General features: G+C 38.1%; 1 protein-coding gene across 1 annotated transcript; it reads right to left on the reverse strand.

Moving 5' to 3' along the window:
• Window positions 1-600: 600 nt before the first annotated feature.
• On the reverse strand, window positions 601-10,629 carry gal3st1a (galactose-3-O-sulfotransferase 1a). The gene is made up of 3 exons (XM_005940169.3): window positions 10,110-10,629; window positions 2,633-2,783; window positions 601-2,372 (listed from the first exon to the last, which is right to left on the reverse strand). Exons 2-3 carry the CDS (start codon window positions 2,758-2,760, stop codon window positions 1,229-1,231), a joined length of 1,272 nt encoding a protein of 423 aa, XP_005940231.1. The 5' UTR covers window positions 2,761-2,783; window positions 10,110-10,629; the 3' UTR covers window positions 601-1,228.
• Window positions 10,630-11,000: the final 371 nt, after the last annotated feature.

Raw genomic sequence — 11,000 nt, forward strand, 5'->3', positions numbered from 1 at the left:
GGTTAATGACGTATCATATTTCCTGTCTCTTTGCCTGTTTGAATTGTACATGATTGTGCACTGTGATGTACATCATGAGAGCTTAAGAAAAAAAAAAGTTATGCTCTACAATTACTGAATCAGTTTACTGCATGCAGCCGAGGCTTAGTATTCTCCACTATGAGTCCGTTTAATTGTTCTTACTCTCAGATGTCAGCTTGTTCTAATGGAGCACTTGATGTAACTATGAAGTTCACAATGACGTTCTAAAGCATGTTGATGGATTGATAAGAAATATTTATTTACATCCCTGAGAAACTTCTGAGCATTTTGAAAACATGGCAGGAATATCAGTTGGTTTGAAGTAAATGAAGTCTTTGATGTTCATCTGAAAAAGTCAAAACATTTCACTGACTGATTCCCCACTAAGGACTGAAATATATGTGAAAATATGCAACTATTTTACTATCTGTGGAGGACAAAATCAGTCATGATGTTAAAAAGTATGTGAGTATCTCTCTCTCTCTCTCTTATTTATATATATGTATGTATGTATATACATATATACATACATACGTGTATATATACATACGTACGTACGTATGTATATATACACGTATGTATGTATATATGTATATACATACATACATATATATAAATAAGAGAGAGAGAGAGAGATACTCACATACTTTTTAACATCATGACTGATTTTGTCCTCCACAGATAGTAAAATAGTTGCATATTTTCACATATATTTCAGTCCTTAGTGGGGAATCAGTCAGTGAAATGTTTTGACTTTTTCAGATGAACATCAAAGACTTCATTTACTTCAAACCAACTGATATTCCTGCCATGTTTTCAAAATGCTCAGAAGTTTCTCAGGGATGTAAATAAATATTTCTTATCAATCCATCAACATGCTTTAGAACGTCATTGTGAACTTCATAGTTACATCAAGTGCTCCATTAGAACAAGCTGACATCTGAGAGTAAGAACAATTAAACGGACTCATAGTGGAGAATACTAAGCCTCGGCTGCATGCAGTAAACTGATTCAGTAATTGTAGAGCATAACTTTTTTTTTTCTTAAGCTCTCATGATGTACATCACAGTGCACAATCATGTACAATTCAAACAGGCAAAGAGACAGGAAATATGATACGTCATTAACCTCCCATTCTATCAGCCATGCAGTACTTCTTAATACAGTGTTTCAGATTTAAATTGGCCCCTGGTGCTCACACACTCAGTTACCAGTTAATTATATCTCGGACATGGCCCCACAACTTGGTAATCCAAAGGTTCACCCCAAGCTCTGTTAAGTACTGAATCTCAGGCATTAACATCTTGCGACACAGCTTCCGATGTGCTTTGTCTATATTCTTTTTTAAATTATAGCCCATGATAGACTTTTCTCCGATTGGCTGCCAGGGCTGCATGTCTGTTTCTTGGATGCTGCCAGCTTCTACAGCATGGCCACCCTCAATGCAGATAGATGTCATCTCTTTGTTCCTCTTCTTGAGCTCTGCCACATCCGCAGCCATACGCTTCCGCCCGTACGCATCTACTTTCTTCCAGAAAGTTTGATTAAAATGCTGGTATAGCTTCCAATCAATAGCATTCCACTCAAGGGCTCTAGCTCTCAGCTCAGGAGTAAATTTAGACACAGTGGATCCCTTACGGATATTGAGCTTAAAGAAGAGCAAATCATCCATCTCCCAGCAGAGGGCATCCTTTAGCAGGATGAGTGATTCCTCAAAGTGTTCCACTAACATGACCAGCTGAAAACGGTCACTGATGAATTTGATTCCTTCTTCCACTCGCGGATCATTCATATCCAGAGAGTTGTCCAGTCCAAAGTCAAAAAACAGCAGATTCTTGAGGTAGTAAGAGTTGAAACTCTCTGGATCAAAGTACTTGTGGGGATCACGTAGGAACTCAGTCAGCTTGTCGTCACCTGGTATCTTCCAAGTAAAAGGCACCAGGCGGCCAAAGTAGTGGAAGGAGGATTCAAAAAGCTCTGCAGGGTCTCGCAGAATGGTGATGTAGGATGTGTCCACAGGCAGCAACTTGGACACTTCAGGTGCATTGAAGCGCATGTGATTACAAATAATATTGAAACACATTCCCGGTCTGTAGTCTTTAACCTGGGAGCGCTGGAAAAGAGATGGGTAGAAGAAGTCATTTCTGCTCTCAGGAAAAGCAAATTTGAGCTGGTGTTTCTCTCCAAATCGGAAAAGGATGTTAAGGAAGGTGCTGCTGGCTGTTTTGTGGGTCTTCATGAACATGATATCAACTTTAGGAGCACAGGTGTAGGCAGTGTCTGAATTGTTGATGGTTGGTTTGGGGTGGGACTGTGTTGGACGGTGGGCGCAGGAATAAGGCACCGGAACCCTACATAGATGAAAAGGAGAACAAACTATAAAGACATATGGGGTTTTGTGGAAATTGTCTCTAAATATGATGTGACACAAAATAAACAAAAGCATCAACCCATCGCACTTGAGAAACTAGAAAGAAAATATTTGTTTTTAAAAACAACTTCAGTTTTGCATTTTTTAAATACTTAAATAATTGAATGTGAAATATATTCCTTGCAGACAAATGCAAATTTTACATGAGGGTTTCTACAGAACACATCCACACCATCTTACTCAGGCAGACTGAAGTGGACCTGTGGAGTGGAGAGGCAGTAAACAAGGATCATGCAGCTTGTCAGGAATGTACCCAGGACCAGGCTTTTGCACATGGACCTCCATTGGATTCTTTGCTTGCCAGTCATGGTCCAGCAGAAGAACAGCTCACCTGAAACGCAGAACAAATCTCTTCTTCATCCTCATAATATGAGGTCTGTAAGATGAAATGGGGTCTGATTATTCAAAATCTTGTAGGATCATTCGATTCTGGATTTGACAAGGAGCCAATCAAGAGAATCCAGTAAAGGAGAAATATGCTCTCTCTTTCTAAACCCGGTCAATACTCCTGCTGCAGCATTTTGGATCAACTGAAGGCTTTTCAGGGAGTTTTTAAGACACCCTAATAATAATTAATTACAATTAAAATTGCAATTAAAATAATGACAGTAGTCTATAGTAATAATCAACTTGTTTCTCATCACCACAGGACAGGATATTTTTAATTTGAGAGATATTGTGCAAATGGGAGAAAGCGTCTACATATTTGTTTAATATGCACATTGAGCTACATATTCTGTTCAAAAACAACTCCAAGATTCCTCACAGCGTTACTGGAGACCAAGGTAATGCCATCCAGAGTAAGCATCTAGTTAGACAACGTCTAACCATCTATATAAGATTTTTTGCGCATTGTACAATACTGCATCATGGATAGATAAAGTTGGGTATCATCTGCATAGCAGTGAAAATGTATGCTATGTCTTCTACTGATACTGCCTAAGGGAAGCATGCATAAACATAACTGGAACTAATACAAAACCCTGTGGAACTCCATAATTAGCCTTAGTGTGTAAGAGGACTCTAAATTTACATCAAAAAAGTGGAGTCTGTTAGCTAGATATGATTCAAACCACTGCAGCGCAGGGCCTTTAATGCCTATGGCATGCTCTAATCACTGTAAAAAATATTTTTGGTCAACAGTAATGACAACATGCTCTGATTGCTGTAATAAAATATTATGATCAACAGTATCTAATGTTGCTCTGAGATCCAGCATGGTAAGTCCACTATCAGAGGCCATAAGAAGATCATTTGGAACTTTCACTAATGCTGTTTCAGTACTGTGATGAGCTGGAGTTAACCCAGAAAGATCAACTGGAGAAAAAGACTCTAGATAAATATCAATGGTATTGAAAGAAGCTGTACACAATGTAATGTTTTTAAAATGGTCATGAGTATTTTTTTTCTCTAATGGATAAATTTTTAGGCAGCACAATAGCAGGGTGGTTAGCCCTGTTGCCTCATGGTGAGAAGGTCCTGGGTTCCACCATCTTCTGCCTTTCTGTGTGGAGTTTGCATGTTCTCCCCGTGTCTGTGTGAGTTACCTCAGGGTACTTTCCCATAGATTTGAATGTGAATGCAAATGGTTGTCTGTCTCTTTGTGTTAACCCTGCAACAAACACCTCTCATCCTACGGTAGCTGGGACAGGCTCCAGCACCCCTGTGACCCTGAATTTGCCAAGTGAAAGAATGGATGGATGGATTTTATTTGTAAAGAAATTCATGAAGTAGTTAAGATTAAAAGAATGCTTGACTCAACAGAGCTCTGACTTTTTGTCAGCCTGGCCACAATGATGAAGAGAAACCTAGAGTTCTTATTTTCTTCTATCAGTGAAGACGAGTAAGATGTTCTAGCTTTGTGGAGGGCTTTTGAGAAACAAAGTACTTTCCAGGCTAAATCATGATCTTCTAAATTAGCGAGACAACATTTACTCTCCAGCTTACAACTTATCTGTTTTAAGGTGTGCATTTGAGAGTTACACGAGGGAGTCAAATATTTTCTAATTTGAGATTCTCTTTTCAGAGGTTCTACAGTATCCAGATTCAAATGCATTGAAGATGTAAAATCATTAACAAGATAATCAATTCTGTGGGATTAAAGTTCAGGTACCTGCTCTGCACTCTGCTGGCACAAGGCACTGAAGAAGATAAAACTGGGGGAATTATATCTTTAAAGTTAGTTACAGCCAGTGTTGGTCAAGTTACTTGAAAAAAGTAATCAGTAACGAATTACTGATTACTTCCCCCCAAAAGTAATCCCGTTACTTTACTGATTACTTATTTTCAAAAGTAATTAATTACTTAGTTACTTTTTGAAAACACAATTTACAACCTGAATAGGTGATGAAGAAATAGATCTTTCAGCCCAATTCTACTTTTTCTACATAATCCATCATACAAAATGTAATCAAATGAAAAAGTCTCTTTTTAAAACTTTTATTAGTTTTAATCTTTTAACTTTATGCATCAAGCAAAAATTTGATTAAATGCAACATTCTCTGACTGGAAGAAATTTGTTTAATATTCAAACCTATTTTCTGCACATTTCAGCACATAAAATAATTTTTTTTGTGTGTGTTAACACTCAATCTTTCAAATAGATGCAAGTAAAACACAGCAGAAAATAAATAAAGTCAAAGACTAGCGGTCCTGTTGCTCTATTTTCACCTGTAAAGCAGGAGTTGGGTAGGCGGAGGTTTACCCTGGTGCAGGTGTGCCGCAGCGGTCAGTGGAAGAATCCGCGAATTTCTCTGTGAATTTCCCATTACCTCGCAGCACACTCGGTGCTTGCTTGGATGTTTAGGGGGTTTTTTCGCTGTAAAAAGAAGTTTTCTTCCCACGCACAACGGACATTAATGTTTTTGTCACTTTTTATGGAATCAAACTCAAAGTAAGGTCAGTACTTCCACACTTTAAACGCTGCACGCTTATACTCTCTCCCGCACTTGATATGTGATCCATTGTTGATCTGCACACAGCTGTTGTCACAAACTCGCACTTGCTTACGTCACTGTCATGAGACATTCTGGCAAAAAATCACAGTTTTAGTAACGCAGCGTTCCTATGGGAAAGTAACGGTAATCTAATTACCGTTTTTGCAATAGTAATCCCTGACTTTACTCGTTACTTGAAAACGAGTAACGTGTTACTTGTAAGTACTTGTAAGTAACGCGTTACTGCCCATCTCTGGTTACAGCACCTTCAAAAAGACATGTACTGTAATGAAATGTATTCCCCCATTCTGTGTGATCCTTTATTGTAAATTTAAATGTTGGAAAATATCCGACAATAGAGGGTTTTGGGGAAATATTGTTAAATGTTCAGTTTCTGTAGAATAAGTTAGAAGAAGACCTAGAGTGTGGTTAAAGTGGTGGATGGGTTCTTTTACATTTTGAGAGAAGGTAGTCAGAGGTTAAGTTTAAAAATGCCATCCAGAGGCTTTTGTTTTCAGTATCTACATGTATGTTAAAATCACTCACAATAAATATTTTATTTGAGCACTAAATCAGATAAAAAGCCTGAGTAATCAGATGGAAACTCTGAGTAAGGCTCAGGTGGATGATAGTTAACAACAAATAAAAAGTTATTATACAGTTAGTATAACTCAGGGGTGCTGATTCGTTTAAACTAACATAATCATCCTGCTGTAACCAGGTTTCTGTAGGGCATGGTGAATCAGTTTGTTGACAAATGATTAATGCATGTTCTAACAGGGAGTTAGAACATGCATTAATCTCATATCTCACTGTTTTACTCTTTGGTACAGTTGTATGTGATATATTGGTCCTCCTGTGATTTTTTTTTTTTATGTTTGGAAGAAAGAAGCTGCAGAGAGAAATGTAAGCCTGCAACTTTGCTTCCTGGTCTCAACTCTGGATAGTCATGTTTTGGGGAGTTTAATCAGTTTGGCCAGATTCATAAAAATGAGAGCTGGTTTATCCAAAGTGGGATGTGTGTCATCTGTCTTAACAAGGCCAGGTTTGCCCTAGAAAGTTTTCCAGTTATCTGTAAAACATACATAATTATTTTTGACACCACTCAGACAGAAGGCAAATTAAGAAAAACATGCAGCTAAACACGTCACTACTGGTGCGAGTGGGGACCAGAGAAAGCTGCAGAGTTCAATATTCTTTTGGCAAAGTTACACACTGATTTAATATTAATTTTAGTGACCTTCGATTGACTTAACCAAGTGTCTTTACTGTTGATGTGAATTATAATTTTACAAATTTATGTTTATCTTTAGCCAGGAGTTTTAGGGTTCCCTCAGTGTTGCCTGCTCTGGACCCTGTAAGACAATTATCTATGGTTGCTGGTTTCTCTAGCTTCACGTCTCAAAACAGAATCACCAAGCAGAATTTGTTCCTCAGCGGGTGTGTCGCTGACACAGCTTAACAAGAACACTTGAAATGATTGATTTAGATAGTTTCTTGGTTATTTAATTGTAATTTGATTACAGGGATTATAATCTTTGTTCGGTTGTGTGTGCAGAAGTGCACACAAAAGCAAAGTGAAAAGAAAAATGCACCACAAAGGCAGGTGAAAGTTGCATTTGTCATTTAGGAAAGGAAGCACTGAATGCGTAGCTTTAACGGTGGTTTTGGTACATGTATTGCTCAGTGGGAACACTCTGACAGAGGGCAGGAACAACAGCTATTTTGGTTAAAAAAAAATTAAAGAAGCTCACTAATAGCAGGTTTACAAACCAGTAATTTTACATGGACAGCAGTGCTACAGTGTGGCCTATAATTTAAGGTGCTAAAGAATATGAACCAACAGGGAAAGGTTACACTTACATAGTTAACCTTGGCTGTCTAGTTTAGTTAGACAGAGTTTCACTGAGATTAAGATCTCTTTTTCAACAGAGACCTGTCGAAGAGCAGGTAGGTACAGATCAATAAGTACAATCTTTCAAAATGCTCCAATGAAGTCAGTGAATGTAGTTTCACAATTTGGTCCACCTTGTTCAAATACATAAGCAGCAAAGTATTTCCACCTTTTCCAAGTTGAGTGTGAATAAGCGGTAACATACTACATACTGTATATAATGTAAGTGTATCTAATGAATATTTTAAACAGAAAGAATTTGAACTGTATGAGGAATGACAAAACAACATATTTGTTTCTCAGCTTCCTGTGAAATAAATAATGCATCAACACGGAAAGTGATATTGCATTCCCTCCTGCAGACTGCGATAAGGCGAGCCATCTGCTCACTCAGCTACATAAGTAACGAGTTGAAACTCACCACCTGGAATTTATGACATTATCTGAACCAGTGTGAACCCAATGCATATACATTCTTTTAATTAAAAATTAACCACAGCTTAGCAAAACATAGTATTCTTTGGTATCAACTTGTCAACCACCACTAGTGGAATAAGATCGCTTAGAGAGAAAATTACCAAATTAAACTACCCCTTTCCACCCCCAATCCTCAAAAAGTTTTGTACAGTTTTGTAGTTTAGTCAAATGGTTCCTAATCTGGGGTGGGGCCTCTGCAAAGTGTCTCAAGCAGTGTTGGGTGTAACGCGTTACTGTAATTAAATTACTTTTCCACTGAAAAAGTAGAGTAACTGATTACTGTTCATATTTAGGTATTTTAATTACAGTTACTTACAATGTACTTGCGTTACATTGTAAAATAATTAAACTCGCTGAATATCATTATTTAATTTCAATAATTTATCTTCTAAAGGTAAAAGTAAACTCTGCCGCGTTAACATCGCTGTAGTGCAGGTTCACGTCATTTCGCGCCAGTTTGCTGCATAGTCGTATTCTAAAGCGGAAGATGTCGGAGCTTGTGGCTCTTTTATGAAATGGACATATTCCCGTTTCTTCACTTTTCTGAAACAAGCAGACAAGAATATTACAGTAATATGTAAAAACTATCGGCTGCTGTTAATAGCACGAGTAATCTACTGAAGCGCCTGACACGAGAGCATAGACGAACACTTCTGAGTGATCCTTGTTCATCATCCATGGATAACACCACGGCAACTCCTGCTAAGCAGGCAAAACTTGATTTTTCTTCAGCAGCACAGAAAGCGTCTGAAGGTGAGCTTAAAAAATTATTACAGGCTACATTGTGGAAGAGATGCTACCGCTGCGTACTGTAGAGTCTCCGTCTTTAAAAAAAATTATTTATTATTTAAAGAGTTTAATTTCTATTGTTTGTCCACTCAAGGTTTATAGGGATTTTAAGAAGTATTTAGTTAAATTACTTATTGAGTAATTAAGTTACTTTTCAGACACAGTAATTAGATAAGTATTTTAAATACAATATTGATTGAGTAATTAGTAATTAATTACTTTTTTAAAAGTAACTTACCCAACACCGGTCTCAAGATATGTGAGCACAAAATTAAAGAGTGTGTGTGTGTGTGTGTGGGGACTTTTCAGACTTATAGTGAAAGAGAGCAGGAGAAGAATTAGAAATATAGAAGTACAAGGACTTACAAGAAGTACATGTACTTTTGGTAACAGTTGCGTATGTGAATTATACAGAGCTGACCTCCTTACGGACAGAAGCATTCCAGAATGTTTGGAGCTCTCCAACTGGAGAGATTCTCGAATGTTTCGGAGTTGTAGGAGTGTTATGGCCTGGCCTGTAAATGTTCCAGTCAGTGACACAGGGAGGCATTTTGCCAGCATAGGACAGCTCTGTGTTGTGACAGAACTAAATTGCCTGTTATGTGCTGCTGCTGCTTCATAGACATGTCATCACTGTGCAACTCTGTTTCAGTTGCCGTTTACATTCTTGGATTACTGGTTCCTCTAACATCACAGCGTCAATTAAACACCATCCCACACAATAATTTTGTCTTCGTGAAGTAACAGCATACACAAAAGTTGCTAAAAATTATATTTTTATGTATAATGTAGAAAGATAAACCTATTACCGTGACCATTCTAATAACAGCTTTAAATTAGGTTTCCATTAGAAAATGATCATCTGCGTCCCCTACTTTTCTGATCAAAGCAGAACTCCTTAAATATTTTTTCTTTTAGTCATTATTGTAAGTCACACATGGCAGTGTGCGTTTGTCTGTGCTGAACTGAATCTGACAGTGTTTTTGCTGCTTTAGAGAATCCTGACTGTGAAGTACGTCATTGCTTCTTGGTATCCACTATGTCAAGTATTCATCTCTTTTTTGGACTGAGGCCAGCTTTCGAATGAGGTTTAGAGCAGATCTAGTAAAAAGTCCATGCAGAGAAAAGGAACTGTGTTTGAAGTTGGGAATAGATTGTTCGCCTGCAAAGGTGCAGTGAAAACATTTCCCACAATAATATCAAAACACCAGCCTGGATAAATAAAAACTCAGTTGTGATGATGCATCCCTGGGTAGGATCAACATTAGCATTACTTCACTTACTTTCCTGAATGTTTCCTCATCTATCATGGCTCTTAAGCTTTGCATAGCTGGACTACAAAGTTTGTTTTTTCTCTCTCCCCCATTTATATGAGAAGGAATTGAAAAGACAGAACACATTGTTTTAAGAGTAAACATTAAGGGTAACAATTACTAGATTTAGTTGAATCGCTGCATTTCGTGCAAAAACACTGAAGAAAAGGTGTTGGAAAAGTACAACATGCTTAGAATTGAGATTTACTAAAAGATTATTGTGAAAAGAGCGGAGAAGAAATTCTTACCCTTATGCGCAAGTCCAAAGACAAACTAGTGGTAATTTATTGATAATCATTTAGTCCGCCCAATTCCCAAAAAGTGAATACAAGTTCATCTCCCTCTAACGGCTGTCCTTGTATCTTGATTGTGACAAAAAACATGCCGCTATTGACCCAGCACGGTCCTGCTGTCCTATCACGTCCTGTGCAGCACAGCTCATTCATCTGATTGCTGTTCCTCTTCTCTTCTTTCTCCCCCTGCCTCTGTACACACACCTGATGCTTTCAGGCAGTCAGCTGCCTCCTCCCTCAACTTTTGATTCCAAAACTGATCACGCTGAACAAAGCACTTCAGGGAAGCTCATCAAGCCACCTGTGACGTCAGTAATTGTGTCAAGGGACAAGCACTTGCTAGGAAGCGTAAAAGAGGAGGGGTGAGAGGGAGGGAGGTTGAACTGGTGAGGGAGGAGTGAGACTGTACAGTGCCTATTCAGTGTCTACATACAAAAGACCATTGAGTGTAGACACTGGAGTCTGAGCTGCAAGCTGATAGGAGGGGTAGAAAACAGCATAAGAGAAACAAATGTAGAAATCCAGAGCACAAAGACAGAGTGTACTAGTTGATCAAGGCTGCCGAGTATGTGTTGTTAAATTTTACACCACAGATCAGATATTTGATATTTATTTCACAACAAACCTGCACATAAGTTTTTCCAGCTTGTATTTACAAAGGATTGATCTTTTAAATCTCCCTTATCTTTATCTGCAATTCATTAACTAAAGGCTGTCGATATTTTAACTCTACATACAAGTTATACCACACGATACCTTCTGATGTGAAACTGCCATCCCAGGCAACCATTTTAGCAGAAAGTGAACATTACTGGAGTGACAAGTCTATCTGGCTTTGTGTACAGA

The sequence above is a fragment of the Haplochromis burtoni genome, unplaced genomic scaffold (assembly GCF_018398535.1).
Source record: "Haplochromis burtoni strain Fernald_Lab_line unplaced genomic scaffold, NCSU_Asbu1 Contig_276, whole genome shotgun sequence".
NCBI lineage: Eukaryota > Metazoa > Chordata > Actinopteri > Cichliformes > Cichlidae > Haplochromis > Haplochromis burtoni.

Excerpts from the sequence above, each read along its gene's own strand:
- gal3st1a (XM_005940169.3), bottom strand. The coding sequence starts at position 2,760 with ATGACTGGCAAGCAAAGAATCCAATGGAGGTCCATGTGCAAAAGCCTG. Across the intron at positions 2,373-2,632 it reads GTCCACTTCAGTCTGCCTGA|GGTTCCGGTGCCTTATTCCT; the intron begins GTAAGATGGTGT and ends TCATCTATGTAG.